This window comes from Tympanuchus pallidicinctus, unplaced genomic scaffold (genome assembly GCF_026119805.1).
Source record: "Tympanuchus pallidicinctus isolate F22 unplaced genomic scaffold, pur_lepc_1.0 scaffold8, whole genome shotgun sequence".
Classification (NCBI taxonomy): domain Eukaryota; kingdom Metazoa; phylum Chordata; class Aves; order Galliformes; family Phasianidae; genus Tympanuchus; species Tympanuchus pallidicinctus.
In genome coordinates, this window is record NW_026294802.1 from 30,242,210 (window position 1) to 30,262,748 (window position 20,539).

A 20,539-nucleotide genomic window follows, 5' to 3' on the forward strand; every position below is an offset into this window, starting at 1 on the left:
GCTCCCAAGGCCATATTAAGGTGACAGACTTTTGAAACATCAGCTACAGTTTTCTGAGAATGCTCCTACAAGCTTTCAGTATGCTTTTTGATTCTATCTCTGAGAAATATTAACAATGTGATTAGTTTTAACCTTGACTTTGCAAGCAGTAAAGCTTTCTTGCTAAGTAAGTCACAGAACAATCAAACTTGCACAATGTCAGCGCTGCAAAAGCTGAGCTCTTACTCTCCTGTGTAGGAGATGAGCATTGGAGCCCTTAGGGCAGCTACATTCAGCCACAAATCATGCAGCTCTCACACATTCTGTTCATTTTCAGAGATCAATAATTATCACATCTGCCCACTATCTCCTCCAGTATATGTAGATATTCAACTGTCTGAAGCTGATGTCGTACGTTCAAGTATGCAAGTATTCAACTTGCATAAAACAGACTTTTTTTCCACTTTAGTGCAATACAATAATAATTTGCAAAGGATGAATTAGGTTAGATGTTAGGAAGAAATTCTTTACTCAGAGGGTGATGAGGCATTGGCACAGTCTGCTCAAAGAGGCTGTAGGTGCCCCATCTCTGGAGGTGTTCAAGACCAAGATGGGCAGCTTGAGCTGGTGGGTGGCAACCAGCCCACTGCAGTGGGGATGGAACTGGGTGGGCTTTAAGGTCCCTTCTAACCCAAGCCATTCTATGATTCTATGAATTACTGTCAGTACTCAATGTCCTCTGCCATTTCTGAGGTACAAACTTCCTCACTTCTGCTCTTCTCCCTTTCTCCCCTTTTATTTTTCACTTTGCCAGGATCATCTGACTTTCCCTCCAGTACCCCTCTGCAGGACTGAAGGAGGCTGTTAAACCCAAACAGATTGAAGTAACAGAGGCAGTAAGAAAAGAGCTAAAAGAGAATGAGTTGATGCAGAAATAGGAAAATTAACATTACTAGCAGCCTCATAGGGTCCTGAATCTAACATAGACTGGACTACTGAAGTTTGCCTCTCATGATGGACTCTGATTTCAGTCTTTGACTGAAGTTTTGCCTGCATTTGGGGATGTCTCTGCGGTCCCTTCTCCATGTAATGCTTCTGATGTGTAACAGTGTGTGAGAACAGACTGCACCTCCTACTACTGACAGCACAGAGGATGTATCTTTTCTTCCTCTGCAGTAATTGCTTTCTATAAGATACTCCCTGAGACCTGCAATTCTTCATCAAAATGCATGGAAATCCAGCATCTGCTGTGCCCACTGAGAGCCACTGCACAGCCCTGTATACGTGTCAAAGGTCTGGGACGTGCAGGAGAATGGTTTTCTATGCATATATTTCAACACGAACTTTCTTTTAGTCCCAGGAATATCTCACAACTCAGTGCTTCAATGCAAATTGAACGCGTCCATCTAATCTGTCTAATTGTGGATTTTATAACTAGGAGCAGTACAATAAATTATGACAATATGGAACTAATTTGAACTATTCCTTTTACAACATTTTTCAGTTGTTTTCAGAGTATGTGATTTTCATTATATATGAATATGTACTTCCAATCAATCAAGTTTTGAAAAATCTGAAACAATAGCTCACATGCATAGAAATGATTGACAAAAGTGCAATCAAACTGAAAGCCAGAAATGCACTTTTCTTTGTGAGCAATGTCTTTGGTCTGACAGCTTTGAATCCAGGATTCACACCTCTCCCTCAAACACCAAATTGGCTCTGGAAATGGAACTTGCAGCTTTGGGCAGAGGCTGAGATGGTGTCAGCAGGAGGATGATGGGGAATTGATGCCTTCAGGAAGGCAGCAACAGTTCGTTTGGTCATGAGTTGATAGAAGAGTGTTCCTTTAAAAATGAAGGTGTTGAAGTCTATCTTTACTACAATCTATTAAAATAATGACAACTGCATTAAAAATAATAATAATAATTAAAGCAGTGTGTGTTTGCTAGATTAAATATTCTCTTTTATTTCTGCAAGCTCCTGTCTCATGTGCAATACACTTTATAAGTCCAGCAACAGGTGAGGCACCAGCTCCACACACACCTGTCTTTTTGGTAGCCAGCCTAGCCCATGGCTGTTTAGAATCACAGAATCATAGAGACATTGAATCGTGGAATACCCCAAGGTGGAAGGGACCCATAAGGATCATAAAGTCCAGCTCCTGGCTCTGCGCAGGGCTGCCTGGAACCTCTGTCAGTGCCATGCTCTGCAATGGGTGTGCCACGAATGCAGCAGGAAAAGAACCAGAACAGAAAATGGAATGCTGTACTGTAAGCAATATGGAATAAAACAAGAATGTGAGAGACAAGCCATATTCCAGACAGCCATGTACAGCTGCCATACCATGAAATGAAGAGCATCTCAATCAAAGGTGTATGGAGCTGAATATCAGCTTCAATGCATTGAAAATGATGGCAAAATTTGCACAGATGGGTCCCATAAATGCTCATAAAAGAACAGAACATTTCACACAGAGGGTGGTGACGCACTGGAACAGGTTGCCCAAAGAGGTTGTGGATGCCCCATCCCTGGAGGCATTCAAGGCCAGGCTGGATGTGGCTCTGGGCAGCCTGGTCTGGTGGTTGGTGACCCTGCACATGGCAGGGGGGTTGAAACTCGATGATCATTGTGGTCCTTTTCAACCCAGGCCATTCTGTGATTCTATGATAAAGAACCCCTTACGCATGTATGGAAAGAACTACTGACCAATACGAAGCTGAAGGTGAGTTTCCTGGATCACATCAGTATTGTTGACAAGATGTGGTGTCACCACTACAAGCCTGAGTCCAAACAATAGTCCATGGAATGGCCACATGCAAATTCCCAATGTTTGAGATGCAGTCCTCAGTGGGTAAAGTGGTGTGTGCTGTCTTTTGGGGCAGACGTTTGCAAGCGTTGCATACAGGCTCATGTTAATCGCTGGTAAAAACGCAAAGCTAAATGGTGGCGACTGTGTTGAAAAATAGCGGTTTGTAGCTGACAATGCGCTTCATCAAAGGACGTTATTGTGCCGCCGCAAAGAAGGGCAGCGGCAAGAGCATCGGGGGGCCGCGTAGAAGCGGCTCGGAGGGGGATGGCGGCCGCCAGGGGGCAGCCTCGTCCCGGGAGCCGCCGGGAGCCGGGAGCGGTCACTGGGGCGAGCGGGGCGGTGGAGCACGGGAGTGGTGCTGCGATCCGGTGCGGTGCCCTATTCTCCTGTGTGCGACTTTGTGTAGTATGTACGCGTGCTGGAACAGGCTGCCCAGAGAGGTTGTGGATTCCCACTTTCCTCGGTGTTCAAGGCCAGATTGGATGGGGCCCTGGGTAGCCTGGTCTAGTATTAAATGTGAAGGTTGGTGGCCCTGCATGTAGCGGGTAGTTGCATATTCATGATTCTTGAGGTCCCTTCCAACCCGGGTCATTCTGTGATTCCGGGATACTGCGATGCGTGCACGCCTTAGGGAAAGGTGTGTGTTTCTCGTGTGCTGAGCCGCGGGTCCTGGAGGGAATCGTTGTTAGCAGCTCAGCTAAAATAAAATAAAATAGAACAGAAGTAAGGACTCGGCCGCAATCGTTTCCACACGTGTGAGCTGGCGCGGCTCCTGCCGGAGCGCCACGCGGGGATACTGGGGTTCATTCAGACTTTATCCATCCCGGCTGGCTTCAGCATTGAGAAAACAAGCAAACAAATAAACAAACAGAAAACTTTCTTAGGAAAGAATACAGACGGAGCGCTCCCGCGGGCGAGGTCCCCGCCCCGCCCCGCCCGTCCCCGCCCGCCCGCGGGTGGTGGAGCGCAGCGGCAGAGGCGGCGGAGCAGCGAGCGCCGGGGCCGGGAGCGGGGCGGCAGCTGCGGGCGCGGAGCATGGCCGCGGCGGGGCGGCTGTGTGCGGCGCTGCTGTGCGGGGCGCTCAGCCTGTGCGGGGTGCGGGCCGCGGCGCGGCAGCCCGACACGCTCTACCTGTGGATCGACGCGCAGCAAGCCCGAGTCCTCATCGGTAAGTGGACGAGAGGGAGGAAAGGAGGGCGGTGGGGCTCCCGCAGCCGTGCCAGCGTCGCGCATCGCACCCTCTGCCCTCCGCAGGCTTCGAAGAGGACATCCTGATCGTGTCCGAGGGGAAGATGGCCCCGTTCACTCACGACTTCAGGAAAGCTCAGCAGAGGATGCCGGCCATCCCCGTCGGCATCCACGCCATGAACTTCAGCTGGCAAGCTACCGGACGGGTAGGTGCGGGCGAGAGCACCTCCGGCGAAGAACCCGGGGCCGGGCGGTGCGGCCCGACGGGGCGCTGCGAAGGGGGGACGGCCTCGGAGCGGCTGTACCCGCGGGGCGGGTGTGGGCACCTTCCGTAGGCGTGCGGGCGCTCAGCGCGGGCCGTCCGCCGCTCTCCGCTCGCTCACGGTGCGCACCGAGCCAGGGGTGCCGGTAAGTAGAGGTAACCCTCAACGTGCCGGTTTTCGTCGCGAAACTGTGCGCTTAGAGCCACGCATCTCCGTGCGGATTTTTTTGTTGAAAAAGCGAGGGGCGCGCGATGTGTTTGCATGAGCGCACGCAGGTAGCTGGGCTGCTGGCAGCCTTCGTGTAAAGCTGGAATGTGAGCCTAGGTTAGCACGGGTACAGCAAATCTCATGGGTAAAATGATTGGTTTTTACAAGGCTGGACGCTGATGCTGTATTTTATTACATACCATGTATTAGAGCTGGGTAAAGATGAAACTGTGTGTATCTTCAAACAGTGACACCTGAATGTGCAATTCAGCCTACGGCAGCTTCACCAACATTGCTGTGTTTCTGGCTGTGTGAAAGAACCCCTCCTGGTGACAGACCTGCTTGGCTCTGCCGTGCTGTGTGAGGCCGTGGAGTTTGGTTGTCGGTTCTGGAAGTGCTTCACCCCATGTTGTAGAAAAGGAGGGGAGCACGGGGTGGCATCACTGAGGCTGAGGGAATTGCTTGAAGTTGTAGGAGCTCCGTCTGGCTATGCAGAAAGAACAAGTTTGCACTCCAGGGTCTGAAATTTACATCACAGAAATAATCTGTGCATTTCAAGATTGTTTCCTGCTCTGTATTTTTCTCAGTCACGAGAAAAATACCTCTTTTTGAGAAGGAGGTTGAGATGTGAGGCTGACACCATTCCTCCTTTCCCTCACTCTGTTTCCTATTGGACCACCTGCAGACAGCCTGGGAGGGAGAGACATGGCACTGCCCTCACTGCAAAGGGTTGTGGGCTGAGAGACAGAGCAGAGATGTGTTCTCCTTCTGCAGCCTCTTTGAGCTGTGGCAAAGCTGATCAACCAGCCCTCCTTCTCTCTGCTGAATTAAGGTGTTCACATGGGAACAAAGATAGTTAGCAAGCAAACGTACATGGTTAAAGTAACATCACTGACAACTCCATTCCTACAACAGCATGATGTCTTGTGGATATTTATGGATCTCAGAAATGTTAAAATTGAGAGACTTTGCATTGCAGAGTTTATAATCCCATTTTTACAAGTCCATTTGTGCGTATACTTACTACAAACTTTTGCACTCCAGTCCTATGGCTGTGGGTGTTTAAACACCTCTGCAGGTGAAGAGCAGGATTTCAGACTGAGCTAGGGAAGGAGCTCCAGCCTGTGAGTATTTGAGGAGCTGGGTTAGAAAGGATGGACTTCATGCCCCAGAGAAATCACCTATTTTTTGCAGCACAAACCTGTTGGATTTTGCAGTCTCTTAGAGACATTCAAGTACAGTTGCCTGTTACCTGCAGTTCTCCTGATCCTCTGTGAAAAGCAGATCATCATTGTCCCCATGCCGCCTGAACCTGTACCTGATGAGAAGGGACAATAGAAAACATGAGTGTTTTTGCAGCCCATAGGGCAAAAGCATTCATCAGCATACCAGTTCTATGCATCTTAGTTGGAAAGTGCCCACAGCAGTGTTGCAAGTAGAACAGGATAGCAATTCCTTGTGGCAAAAAGAATATGATTTCTCCAGAATTTCCAGTATTTAGTAAAAAGAAGAAATGAGACCATAGGTGCTAACAGGTTTTATTTCTGTATTGTTTAGTGTTTAAGTATAAAGGTACTTAGATGTTCCCCAGCATTCAGGAAAGTGCCACCTTACCCTGGTGGAACACTTCTGTGTGGGATCTGAGAGAGGATGGGAGAAAGAGAAGACAAGGTGAGAGGGCAGGAAGGGAAAGGAAAAGCAAAAGTAGAAGTAGTCTTTGACAGAATAAAGACATACAAGGTACCAAAGTACTACACTGCTTCCTGTAAAGCAGCCATTACCTAGCGTACATTTATTTTCTATTTGGTAGAACTGAAACCCTTTCTTCTGAGAGTCATGTGTCTTGTGTCCTACTGACCTCTGAGTGCCATGGGAGATTTGAAGATATCTCTTTAAGGCTCCATGGCTTTTGGGGCTGGCAACAGTAGGTTACTCCAAAAGTAATGCCTCCTATTAAATTCTATAGAAATTACAAGTACAAAGAGCACAATAAGACTGTTTGATGGAGCAAATTCTCAGCTTTGGAACATTGTTTTTCAGCATAGTCACCACCATTAGCTGTGCATTTTTGCCAGAGATGAGCAAGAGCCTGCATGCCACGCTTGTAAAAATCGGCAGTGCTCCACTGTTGCTGCAGTCACTGCTGAAATGCACCACCCACTGCTTCACTGTGCTCACATCCACTGCTTGGTCTCCATGCACGTTCAGCAAATGTCAGTGAATGTCAGTGAGTGCCATTTTTTCTGCACGGAAGAGTTCAGTGACACACCTTTGTTTCATCCACATTTCCATGTCAGACATCTCTGTGTCAGAGTGCCCATCTGCTGCCATCTGTCACACAGCAACAACATGTAACAGGATATTGGTGGGAAGGTTCAGCCTCTACTGACATACCACCAACATCCACCTCTGATGTAAAGGGCCAACATAACAAAATAGGCATTTCTTTCAGAGTAGCCCTTGTATGCACTATGTCCTCTATCAATAGCCAGAGCCCTGTTGGGTCTGCAGATAGCAGACTTCTGAGTGCATATAGGAATCACAGAATGGCTTCGGTTAGAAGGAACCTTAAAGCCCACCCAGTTCCAACCCCTTGCCATGGTCAGTGTTGCCACCCACCAGCTCAGGCTGCCCAGAGCCCCATCCAACCTGTCCTCGTATACCACCAAGGAGGGGGCTTCCACAGCTTCTCTGTGCAGCCTGTGCCAGCGCCTCACTGCCCTCACAGTGAGGAAAAAAGCAATTATGTCTATGCCATGACCCAGTTCCCAGCCCTGATACCAACAATGCAGGGGCAGGTGGGTGGCAGCCAGCAGTGGCTGCTCCATCTGTGTGGGGCTGAACCCCTCTTGCCTCGTGTCCCTGCCTGCACCTGTGCAAAGCAGGTGTAAATGTCCTGTGGGCAGGTTGCACCTTCCTGCTCCTGGGGTAAATAGCAATGTAAATTGTAGGTTGGTAAATAATCCAACCCAGAGAGTGACAGTACTCCTCTGTCTTGCACTGCTGTATATGTCCATATTCCAGTTCAGAAACATATGCTGAATGTAACATGTTCAGGGCTGGATTCTGTACACTGAAGTGGAAAACCTGTATTATAAAGAGTTCAAGCTGTTTTCATTAGAAAATGTTTATCAAAGTAAATCATCAGTTGCCTTTAGTTCTTAGTTCATTAGTCCTAATTCAATATTAGGTGATATTCGGGAGAAATAAGCCAACAAACAAGCAGAATGTGTCTCCAGATGCTGAATCCCTGTTTTTTCTGGTGAAGTCAAGATAAGCTGCAGGTTATGAGGAGCCAAGAATACCATAGAATGGGTTCGTTACCTTCTTATGCATTTTGTGTTTTCACATGTGAGCTACGTGGTGCTGGATGCATGCTTCTTGTGGTGGGGCAGCAGTGGTCCTACCCTCAGAGAGGAGGTGTGCATGTGTCCACAGGGGATTAAGTGCCAAAGAAATGCTTTCAGCCTGGGAGCACCTCTGGCCAGCAAAGCACAGACATCAAGAGACAAGGGAAACCTGTCCCTGTCCCTGTGGGAAAGGCTGGGTCACTTTTGAGCAAAAAGTTACTGATAGCAATGAGCAAAGTGAAAAGATGCCCACCTCTTAGGGAGGGATGATAGATATCATCAGTATCTCTGGGGAGACCTCATTGTGGCCTTCCAGTACTTGGAGGGAGCATATGAACAGGAGAGGGAACAGCTGTTTATGAGGGTGGATAGTGATAGGACAAGAGGGAATGGTTTTAAACTGAGACAGGGGAGGTTTAGTTTGGACATTAGGAGGAAGGTTTTCATCCAGAGGGTGGTGATGCACTGGAACAGGTTGCCCAAGGAGGTTGTGGATGCCCCATCCCTGGAGGCATTCAAGGCCAGGCTGGATGTGGCTCTGGGCAGCCTGGTCTGGTGGTTGGTGCACATAGCAGGGGGTTGAAACTCGATGATCATTGTGGTCCTTTTCAACCCAGGCCATTCTATGATTCTATGAGTATATTCTTCAGCATTTCTGTATTTTGAAGTGGAGCGCAGGAAAGTTAGGAAATTCCAGCTCTTGAAGGCCAGGGCTGGTCTCAGCAATGTGATCATCAACTTCAAGTAGCTCCATGGCATCTCTGAAATTACCTTATTTTACTGAGTCACAGCCTGACCATGAAGATCAGATGGAACCCCAACAATGCCAGGAGTTTTGTTTCCCTGTCCTAAGGAAAGCTAATAAACCGCAGATTCTAAGGCAGCAGTGTTACAAAACTTTGCTTCCTTCAAATATTATTATTTGCTTGGTAAACGAAAAGAAAACAAAGAATGGTGGATTTCAAAACATACATTTCTTCAAAGGAAGCTTTTTTCAGAGTGGCTGCCAAACTTTTCATAAAAATCTTATTCATACCCACTGATTCCAGTGATCCTTTTCAGCTTAGAAAATGTGTAATACTCACAATTCATTTATTTTCCTAATAAAAGTAGGGCTGTTCTGGAAATTGGGTCAAAGCAATCATGTAAACCTGCACTCCCGGGACTTACAGTAGTACCTTCACTGCGGTTTCATGTCACCAAACAGAGGAAATACTTTGTTTTCTGACCTCTGTACTAAAATTCCAATGTGGAATGTGAAGATGTTTACACACTGTGAGCATGATTTTCAGACAGGGGGCTCACGTACCGAGTGCAACGCTCCAAACCTTTAATATTTAGATTCTGTTCAGCTGTGGTATTTTGCATCTCAGTGTTGTAGACATGCCACCAGGGATCAAAGTAATGCTGTAGAGATCCCACTTCACTTAGCAAAGCAGGCATGTGCCAGCCATCTGTTGTATCTGTTGATAGAAAACAGCAGGAACGTTTCTCAGAGTTTTGCCAAGAAGTAAAAGGGGAATTTATTGCTCAGCAGAGATGAGTTACAAGGCACCTTGTCGTGTAAGTGACATCTGGTTTCCATAGTAATTTACATGCTATATGTGTAAACTACACAATTATTCTCTTTACGCAGCAGTCTAGTGCTGTGTTAAATAAACCATTCTTCAAGATTTTCATTGTTTGTCCTTTCTATAAATATTCTACTATATTTTTAACAAAAAAAAAGCTGAAGAAATAAATTTTTCTTCACTACTTTTACAGTAGTTGTTGCAATGTACAACATAACAGTTGAAAGGCACTGGAACTAACAGGACACCCCAAGCTGCAAGGCTATAGTTGTGAAGTGGTTCGAATTTGTCTCCCCATGTTACTAACAGTTTTTTGGAAATTGTGTTTTCTGATCCACCCAAGGAGTCTTCTCTTACATTCTGCATACTTGTTTTGTACTTTTTAAAGAAACATTTTAGTTTTTAGACTATTCGAGCATTCCTCACAAAATGATACCACAAAGGCAACATCAAGATCAGCTTCCTCATGTTTTCTGGCTGATACTGCTCTCTCCTGGGTCATTCATTCATCACAGTCTTACAGAATGAACACAACGTGGAGTGGATGTTATCCACGATGTGATGACTAAGTTAATTTTTAGAAGGTTGAGTTTTGGGAAGTGGATGTCCAAAGCCATCCATCCTGTGGCTGGAAATATGGAAAGGAGTACAGGAAGAACCTTCAGCGAGGAAACTGGAGGCAGGTTTAGGTGTAGGGTTTTGTACCTACCGTGCTGTGGCTTATCTGGGAGGAGATGGACACGGAAACAAGTGCCCTGTGCAACTTTGTATGTGCTGTGTAAAACATTGCTTTTCTGTTTGCTTTGAATGCAATAATCTGTCCCAAGTGCCTCAAAGGCTTCCCAGTGCCCACCTGAGGTGTCCCAAACGCAGTCTTTTGTTTTACAGATCTCTCCATTCCTCTGCCTCTTTTTCTTTCCCTTCTCTGAATCTTCCCTAGTCAGATTTCTGTATCACCTTCATTTTTTTGAGGAAGGCTTCTCAGACTTAAATTCAGTATTCATGCCGTGAGCACGCTAGGCTTGTAAAAGCATAGTAATGTTTACCATTTTGTTCTCTAGAGCATTCCTAAAAGATGCTCATAGTCCATTTCCCCTTTTGACCATACTGCCAAGGAATCAGCCATGATCATCAGGGCATTCCTTCCTGAGTAATACTAGTAGTTGATTTAAAATACCTCATTATGTTTCACATTTTCTTTCCCTCTGTGTGTTACTTCTTATTTATCAACACTGATTCTCACCTATGATCCTACCAACCTGCCATTGGATATCAAAATAACCTCTTCACAGACGGCTTTAGCTGCTGAGCTGCCTAATATTAGGAAACTTTGCCAACTCATAATAAATCCCCTCTTCTACAATTGTTATCAGTATTTTGAACAGTGCAGCTTTCTTGAAAATGCCTTAGTCAACTCTTTTCACTACAAGTGCTGATGACTCACGAAGCATTTCTAGAACTGGACGGCTGTCACCAGTTACAAACCCACCAGTGGACCTCCTTATCTCATGATACATTCTGGGGGCTTTGGTCTGAGACACTGTAAGCACTCTAGAAACTCAGCTGGGCACCACAGACCAGGTCATCTTTATCTACTTGGTGAACTCTGACAGGTGCCTGAAAATGCTTTTGCTGTGTCTTCCCTGGATGTCGCTTTTAGCTCTGTGTCTGCTTTCCTTCAGGAGAGATTTCAGACTTAGCTTTCCAAGTCCTCATTGGAGCATTATGCAAAAATTGGCATGATTCCTGCCATGTTCCTCTGATACCAAGGCTGGTTGAGTAAGTTTTATCCCCACAGCTGGGATTTCTGCAGTATGGTATTGAGTACCTCAAAACCCTTGGGATACACCATCAGGTTCATGTATTTGGTTGCTATTCCCCTCCTTCTCCCTTAACACCCAGAAGCGTCAGTTTGAAACATCTCCTTAAGCTTCATAAAGCAAAGCTCTGATGTAGCAATTTAACACGCTTTTATTCATAAATATATATGCAAAACATTTATTCAGCTTTTTTTTGTGCTTTCCTGTCTTTTTCTACACGTTTTTCACTCACTTGACAGCTGCCTGCTCTGAAGAATTTAATGAAAAATGTACTAACATTTTGACAACTTTCAAGAAAATCTACCACAAATCATTATTTATCTTGTTGCAGCTTTACATTTAGCTTGCTGAGTTTTATTCTTTCTTTATCTCCTTTTTTTTTTTTTTTCGTTCTCATCCGCTTTCTAAAACATGATATTTTGCTTATGTTTTATTTTGCTGTTAAACCATATGAGTTTTCTGTTTAGTTCTTTGTTTGTTTGTTTCCTTTTTAAGGTTCAGGGAACTTTAGCTGTTTATTTGCGGCCAAACTCCTTACTGCATCATAATGCAACCCAAACGTAGTGGAAAATTCAATCACCCAAAATGCACAGTGAAGAACAACAGCAATGTCAGTTGCACTGAAATTCTTGTTCTTTCCATAACAAAACATACAGTGTTCTTTGTAGTGAATGATGTGTATAAAGTTCAGTAGCTGTCTGGGGATATGGGAAGATAGTTTTATTGGTATTTCTGTTGTGTAAATAGCTTTTTTTTTTTTTTTTTTTTTTTTTTTTAATTGAAAGGTAGTTGAAGAAACACAAAATCAGTCGTATTTTGGAAAAGCTGCTGAGTATGTGGTAAAGTTCACATTTTTTCCCTGCTGTTTGGTTGACGGAAACTGACACTGGTTATAATAAACTGTGATTGCAATAAAATGCATGTAATACTGTAATGAAAGACTGGATCTTCTCATATAAAATGTTGTTCAGACCTATGCCCAAAAAGCATCTGGTCTATCTGTAACAATTTGAGCTGAGCCAATTATGTAGAGCAGTTTCAGAGAGCGTGCATGCATTGAGGTCAGAGCATTTTCCCCATAGGAGGTATCCTGGCAGCTGGTCTGTGTGAACTGGCAGTCCTATGGGCATCTGGCTGTGACACTGGCACTACAGATCTCTAATGAGAGCCGTTGGAGTGTAGAAGAACCTGCAGAAGATTAACTTCTTTCTTTACGCTTTTGTGAGAAGAGCAAAAATAGACAAAACCAGATGAGCCTTCAAAATTCTGTCAGGCATCCATACTTTGTGCCCCTCTGCTGGACTCCCTCCAGTATGTCCATACCTGTCTTTTACTGGATAGACCAGACTGGGACCCAGTGCTCCAGAAGCATCTCATCAAGACAGGACAGAGGAGAAGAATCACCCCCCAGCTTGCTGGCAGTGTTCTTCCTAATGCAGCCCAGGAGGTGTTGGCCTTCTTTGCCACACTGATATGTTGTTGGCTCATGGTCATCTTGGTGTCCATCAGCACCCCCATCTCCTTCTACCATCTGTTTTGTAACTGGGGAGCCCCCAGTGCCTACTGATGCATGGGGTTGTTCCTCCTCTCATGCATATTCTGTACTTTTACTGGATGAACTTCAGGAGGTTCCTGTCAGCCCATTTCTGCAGCCTGGTGAGATCTCTCTGAATGGAACGCAATCCTCCAGCGTACCCTCCTGGTTATGTATCACCTGCAGACTTGCCGAGGACGTACTCTGTCTCAACATCCTGGTTACTAATGAAGATGCTAAACAGTGTGAGAACTGGTGTGAACCTCTGAGGTATACCACTACTGACTGGTCTCCAATTGAACTTCACGTTGTTAATCACAGCCCATTAAAATCTAAGCAAAGAGCAGCCCCCCTCACCATCCACTTAACATCAGTTCCACTTTCTCACTTTTTTTCTGTGAAGGCTTTGGAAGAAACTGTTTTGAAAGTCTTGCTAAAGTCAAGATAAACTTCTCTCCTCTCGCTGTTAACACAAAACAATCTGGGCTCTATCACAAATCCGAGACTGGCTTGTACAATCACAGCAGCAAACCAAAGTCTGACTCAGAAAATTGTTATAAATGTAGCAAAAACAGTAATCCTGTTGTATGGTGGCACTGAGAAGCCTTTATGGATCTGTGATACCTGAAATCCACCATAGTATTTGCTCATTCAAAGTCCATCCATAGGAGACCACTCAGCTGCACAGAAATGCTGAGGAGGAGTTGGCCTGACAAGTCTGTCTGACTTGGAGAAGAGAAACTTGTGGGATAGAAATGCCTTAGTAAAGGCTTACAGAGATTTGAGATGGATTTGTTTCAACCAAACAAGAAAAACCCTGATTTTTTTATTTTTTTTTCCATCTATGTATGAAAGTGTGCTTTGTTTTGTAACCAGCCGATGGAATCCAGCTCCTTTGCCATACAAGGAGAAGTGGGCAATTACCTTCCAGCCGCTCCAGTACTTGCTGCCATCACTGCCAACTACCTCCATCAATAACTTGGAGACCAAACATTGCTTTCAGAACTGGTCCCACAAATCCTCTGAAGTTACCCCTTAGTCTGGGTAAACAGCTAGCAAAACCCAACTGATGCTAAGGGAAATAAATATGCCTGACATCAAACCTGGCCATCTCTCAGCTGCAGGTTTTGGCCTAGCACCAGGGAAAACAAATTTCCCAAACAGCAGCTCACTAATGAGAAGACCTGTCACCAGCTCTGGGCACCCAAGCAGAGATCCCAGTAGCAGAGCAGCAGAGGCAGCCCTTGCAATGACGGCTGCTGTGGAGAGGCAGCAGATCTTAGGCCATCCTGGCCATCAGAACCAGTTCAGGGCTATCAATGCTGCCATTACAAACGTGTTTTTTTTCCTAAGAGCATGAGGAAGGCACGGTGAGATCACAACCTTTTGATGAGCAGGAGGAGATAGGCTCTACCAAAATATTATTTACTCACTCTGAACTTGTAAATGTGTGAATATTGATATAGTCAATGGGAATTTGAGACTAAAAACCACATAAGCAAATAATCACCTCCACTGAGCAGCTTCAGCACAACTACCACCTTCAGTCTGTTCCTTTAAACTTCAGTAAACACTGCTTTCATTTTTCCAGGTTTGAGCCTTAGCCAGTTCTCTTTCTTGCAGAGATTCTGGGAAATAAATTGAATTGCTGAAATACAGTCCATGGAGGGAGCAGGTTGAACCAAATTTATTTTTTCCCTATGAAGTCACACATACATTGAGTAGCTGCCAACAACTCCATGTCTGAGAGACTCAAGGCAGGGACCTCTGTCTTCAGGGACAACAGACCTCTGGCATCTGTCCCAGAGGAGGGGGAGGCAAAATGCAGATATCTGGGCCTGTAGTCACAAGCAAGAGATGACATTCACAGCCATACTGAGTGCCTGGAAATACTTCACTTAGCTGGACACATTGGTCATTATCTTGGTTGGTTTTTAAAATGTATTTATTTTGTGTGTTCTTTTTTCTCTTTTCTTTCATCTTTGCACTGGAAACTCTATTCAGATTGAATCGACCAAATGAGATTTCTGTATTGACAAGGGAGCACAGCTGAAAGTGTATGGCCCAACGCATTGCTATGACCCAGTGCATTGCTCCCATACAGCTGCAATGTGCTGGCAGTGGGTATGGGTGGAAATGCTCACACCGTCCCTATCCAGGCAGAAACCAGAGGCCCATCAGGAGCCACCACGGCTTTGCTCTTTTATTCAATGTAACAACAGCCTTCTTTTAATGGGACAAAATCTGCACATTACTCTGCCCACTGATAAGAGCTCAGGTTTGGGTCATGCCAATGTGCATATTCTCTTTACTTAAAGGGCCCTTTTAAACTGTGCTGTCAAACATTTGCAGTCAGGTGAACTTTATCGTTTGCATAGTCGGTGCCATGCTGCTGATGTTCCTGTGATTTGCTTGTAGAGGAATTGAGACCTCACAGTGGAGTTGCAATGTTTAAAACATTTCTAAGTATTTAACTTGCTTATGTAAGAGCTTTATTCATCCAAAAGTGAGGTTTTCTCATCCTGTAAAGCATAATTAATTAGTATAAGTTCATTCAGTTAGGTTAATGGGAAAATATTTAACGAGATGAGGAATCCTAGAGTTTGCTGGCTGAGTACACAGTTACCTGGAGGCATAGAGCCTGAAGCTCTGCAAGTTCTCATGAAATCTGTTTCCTTACCTCTCCTCATCCCCAGCAAATCCAAAAGAAATTTCTGTCTCTGGCTTTTTAATTGTTCCCTGTTGCTGTCCACAAGGACACAATAACTGCAGAAAGGTCTTTCTTTCCTTCTTGGCTTAGAGCAGGGATGGGGTCTAGCCAGTCAAAGCCCCAGGCCAGTAGGCTCATGAGCAGTGGGAAGCAGAAAGTGAGTTTTGTGAATGACAGAAAGGGACAACCATTACCCTTCTGTGAAAGTGGTAGGACACATTCACAGGACATTTTATTTTAAATGCACAAGTACTACTGTGATGATAGTCAAGCAGCAAAGAGATGTTTAGGTGAAGCTTGCTTTCATCTCTGATTACAGACACAAAGATAAGCTGGAAAGATCAAGTAATGTTGTGCCTACATTAGTTCCTATGAAAAAATCCAAGTGATGTTTCTGGTAAGCACAAGATGAGCTGCTGACACTCAGTGCATAGAAAATATTTGAAGATATTCCTTTGTAAAAGGAAAAAGCCTTGGATTAAAGTGTGCACGAACTACCCATTGAAAACCCAGTTATTGACTAAACATGTCTTTCAGTATAACATGGAAAATGCACCTTCTTGTTGAAGTGCATTGTTCACGTGTTGTCTTTTAAAGTATACTAATAGCCTACAAATAATTTAGCCTTTTCCCATGAACAGGTTTCTACTGATTTAAAAATCTGCTTGTGGAAATGAGGATGGGCATTTGCATATGATCAGTGTGGTTCGGGTTTGAGAGTTTTCTTCCATATACAGTTCCCTAAAAACCTCTCTGACAACTCTTGTGGGTCAGCAAACTGTGGCTTTCCCCTTTCTGCAACCTCTAACTCATAGCCCCTCTGTCAGCTAGGCACAACTGAAAGGTACAGCAACAAGCTCTTAAATGAAGGCAGTTGGCCTTTATGGACAAACATATTTCCCCCAGATCCCTGTGTATCCTGGGCTGTACAGCTCACAGCTGCACGCCTTGCTGCGTGTCAGCATCCTGATGTCCCCGGCTGACGGAATGAGCCACATTTCCAAAGGCTGCCCAGCCTTTGCCGGCAGATCCGCATGAGGGAGCCTCTATGCTGTGCGCACCGCCCGAGGCTCTGTGCTGACGCAGCATCATCTTCAGCTGAGAGAGATCACAGCCTGTGCCATCACGAAAGCCTCTGGTTCAGCACACCTGACAGCTGACATACCCTCGTGATCACCTGGTCCAGCATGGACCACTCTGTTCCACTCTGTTCTCCAACAACCCAATCTATTTGTCACTTTGCTGAGGGGTGTGCTGTGTTCCACACAGAGTACAGCTCCAAGACCACATTTTGGGAACACCTTTGGAATCTAGTGCTGCTACTCCAAAGAACCCTGTTAATAAGCACTACCTTAAATTTAGATAAACGTGAGTCAACTCGAACTGTTCCCAGTGTACAACCTCAGTGAACAGCAGCAAGTTCATATTTCTGAAGGCAGAATCATATGCATGGATTGTTCATGTTTTTGTCATACCTCAATACTGCTGGGAATGTGCATGTCTTTTTTGTGCATGTTCTGTTGATTTCAGCACTGGATTGGAGAAACCTTTTTGCTCATGGTTCTCAGCTTTGATTCTCCCACTTTCTAGGATTATGAAATCTGAGTTTTGATAAGAACATTTGATAAGGGAACATTTTGCCTCCCTTCCAGCATGGTTCCACTGTGGTTTCAGCCATGCCATCAGCTGACAACTTTTTTTTCCCATGCCATGCCATGCCATGCCATGCCATGCCATCCCATCCCATCCCATCCCAACCCATGCCATGCCATGCCATGTCATGCCATCCCATCCCATCCCATCCCAACCCATGCCATGCCATGCCATGTCATGCCATGCCATGCCATGCCATGCCATCCCATCCCATCCCAACCCATCCCATCCCATCCCATCCCATCCCATCCCAACCCATTCTTCTCATGCCAGCACAAATGTGGCTACTCGGGAAGGAAGTTGGTCTGGCTGAAGACTAACCTTACAAAAAGAAGTGACTGATTGTCACCTTGTCCATCTTGGGCAGCTCAGCCAACGGTCATATGTGAGGTGGGCAGGGCCACAGCAGCATAGTACAGATTTGGAGAACAGTCCTCACAGCTCAACAGCATTTGCAGCACATTGTTCTACCCTGGTGTTCCTGAAAGCACTTGGACCACACTCAGCCCAGAGCCTCCCACTTCATTCAGTCAATTAAGGCTGTCCGGGGGGATCTGGAGAGCCTCCAACAGCCACTGACTCTGGCAGAAGTGATGGTCTGTCAGCATATCAGGGAGCAACAAAAGTTACTGAGTGACAAAAAGGACAGTTTGCCTCAGCCTGCAGCAGCAGACCAGATTCACCATAACTGTCTGCCAAGGAATGAGCTGCAGCTCTCAATCTCAAGGAAACTCTTCAATCCCAGATGCAGGGAGTTACCTCAAAGCAAAGTACAGATTTCTGATGCCACTGAATTCCCTTTGGTTTTTCAGCTGAACTGTCCCAATAGCTTTTTCTCTAACAAAAAACAGGGCTGGGGCCTCTGCAAAGCATTCTTCCAGTGAGCTCCCAGCTGCTGGCCCTCTCTGTCAGGATTTATGCTGCTTTTATAGGTCATGTCATTCAGAGTGAGAACACCTAGTAGGATGTTGCTTTCACAAAATGAACTTCATGTGCTTTGGAGTAGGGATCATTCCTTCAAGTTTATGTGAAGGGTTTGTCCAGGAGCTCAACTTCATTCCAACTGATATCACTCCTCCCAGCTTTTTTGTATTCCTAAGTGAAGGACTGCCCTGATCATGGCAGCCCCACCTTCAGCTGGGAGCTGTACAGACACAGACTCTGCCTATGTAATAGTTGTAAAGACAGAAAAGTTGTGTGCAGAAATGTTCAGCTCCTGACCAGAAACTAGGGTAAGACAATACTTCCTGCCTTATGGTGAAGGTAAGCTCATCTTGCATTGATGAACTCCAAGTGTGATTATAGAGGCTGTAACTATATGAGGGCCTGTGTGGTAACTGGAAATATTACACTAATGTATGTCCACAGACTGAGGTCTTATCTCAATAAGCAAATCATTTTCATCTCAGGTACACAGCAAATGGATGTCAGGGGAAAATTCTTCACAGAGAGTGGTAAGGTGCTTGGCACAGACAGCTCAGCAAGGTTGTGGATGCTCCATCCCTGGAGGTGTTCAAGACCAGGTTGGATGGGGCCCTGGGCAGCCTGGTCTGGTACCAGATATGGAGGTTGGTGCCCCTGCCTGAGGCAGGGGGTTGGAACTTGATGATCGTTGATGAACTTGATGATCCAACCCAAGCCATTCTGTGATCCTATGAAACACACGTGGGATTTCATTTGTTTGTTTTTCATATATTGATCGTTTAAATATTTAATTTAGTTCTTTGATGGTAGTATCTAGAATTTCCTTTGGTGAATAAGAGCAAAATGAATATTCACAAAGAGGCATTTAAAACCCATGCCGAAGATATTAAAAGAGGAGTGTCAGGGAAGTATTTCTAACAACCAGTCTGAAAAGAGCTGGTTTTTTTTCCAAAACATATTCACTCTAACTTTTACACACTTGCTTGGAATACAAGCGAAGGCCATTATCTACTGAGCAGTCAACGAAGAAAGCCTCACTTACAGAGGTGCTGAAAGCTTCGTTTCTCTGAGACTCATGCAAGTGGAAGCATCACCCCTGAGACCTTGGAAGGACTCCAGTCTGACAGAAGCTGCTGTGAGATTTCATAATTTTCAAGACAGATCATTGCTTATGTTTTGGAAAGAGATACTTACGATACAGGAGTGCCAGTTAAAGCCAAGACTGAAACACATGGACTCAATAAAGGTCCAATTACGTGACCTTTGCTGTTTGCCACGCTTTTAACTTGTGTAAGTTATTGATTACACTTTCATGAGATCATAATCAGAAGATTGTTCTTTGGTAATGGTGTGCCAGAGGAGCTTTATCCTCCACTTCAAAGCTGTCCTGGGAGGCTTAAGAACAAAGAGTTGGGAGTTTGAAGCCTGGCCAGAATGAATCTGTGTGCATTATCCATGTTTACCACTGTGCAAGGGGTGGATTAGCCTATTCTCCAACTGTGAACTTTCTCTCATCACATCGGGTGAGCCACCATCTCTAAGGTTTACATTTGTGCTTTTAGAAAAGATTCTGTTTAATTAAATGTAGCATTTGCTCAGATCTCCATCAAAACCAGTCTAAATTGTTACTTGTTAGTGCAATCATTTCCCTAATTGTTGAGGTTTTATTGAAATTATTTTACATTATCTGAAAGGAATGAGGCTAATTTATTAGTTACAAATAAATCTATCTAGAGTTTGAAACTGCAAACTCTCTGTAATCTATGTAGAAATGCAGCCCCAGGACCAGCCAACCCAAGTTCTCATTTCTCTTTCAAGCTGTGTGAGGGAAGAAAATAACCTCACAGTTTATTCTCAGTGTAGATAGTTCTGTGCAGATGTGTCACAGGTTTAAATAGCAGGCTTGTACAAATAGCATGTACAGATATACATATATATATATATGCTTCACTTTTTTTTTCCTCAAAGGAGCAGCAAAAATTTCCTAATTTCCCCCTTTTTCATTAGCACTAGGAAATTGGCATTTTGAATATCTCTGGTCATAAAATCCCTTATAGGTACAGCACTGATCTTTTGCCTGGTGACTAAAGAATGAATTAGCCCTTATTATGCCAAAGGAAGAAATAAATTTCATAAGAAGAATTATTACAGATTCTCTGGATTCTGAAGCAATGTGTGTCCCCAAACATTTGAACACGATGCAGGGTTATGCATCGTTTTTTAAATCTGAGCTCTAATTACTAATTCTTCTTTCTGTGCACTGCTAGCTTCTCTCCCCCAGTGAAGGGAGATTTTATTTTCATCCATAAGATATGGTAGGAAACAATTTGAAGGACATATGTATGCATTCCAGCCTGGTTCATGCTGTTCATTCCTTGCTAAAGACTTTCAAGATGTAGTTAGCTGTACATATTTATCAAAACCACAGCCTTTGTCTCTTTTAATTGTTTAGAAAGTAAGTAGAGAAGCAGGAGTAAGATGTGTTATGGGAAACCTATTAAAAGAGAAAACCAAAGATGTTCTCATTT

General features: G+C 44.7%; 1 protein-coding gene across 1 annotated transcript in view; it reads left to right on the forward strand.

Annotated features, from left to right (window-relative positions):
• Nucleotides 1–3,809: 3,809 nt before the first annotated feature.
• Nucleotides 3,810–20,539, forward strand: part of WIF1 (WNT inhibitory factor 1) — a 41,616-nt gene continuing 24,886 nt past the window's right edge. Inside the window, exons 1-2 of the mRNA XM_052668877.1 lie at nucleotides 3,810–3,959; nucleotides 4,046–4,185. Of these exons, the coding sequence (XP_052524837.1) occupies nucleotides 3,827–3,959; nucleotides 4,046–4,185 (273 nt within the window). The 5' untranslated portion in view covers nucleotides 3,810–3,826. The remainder of the gene's footprint in view (nucleotides 3,960–4,045; nucleotides 4,186–20,539) is intronic.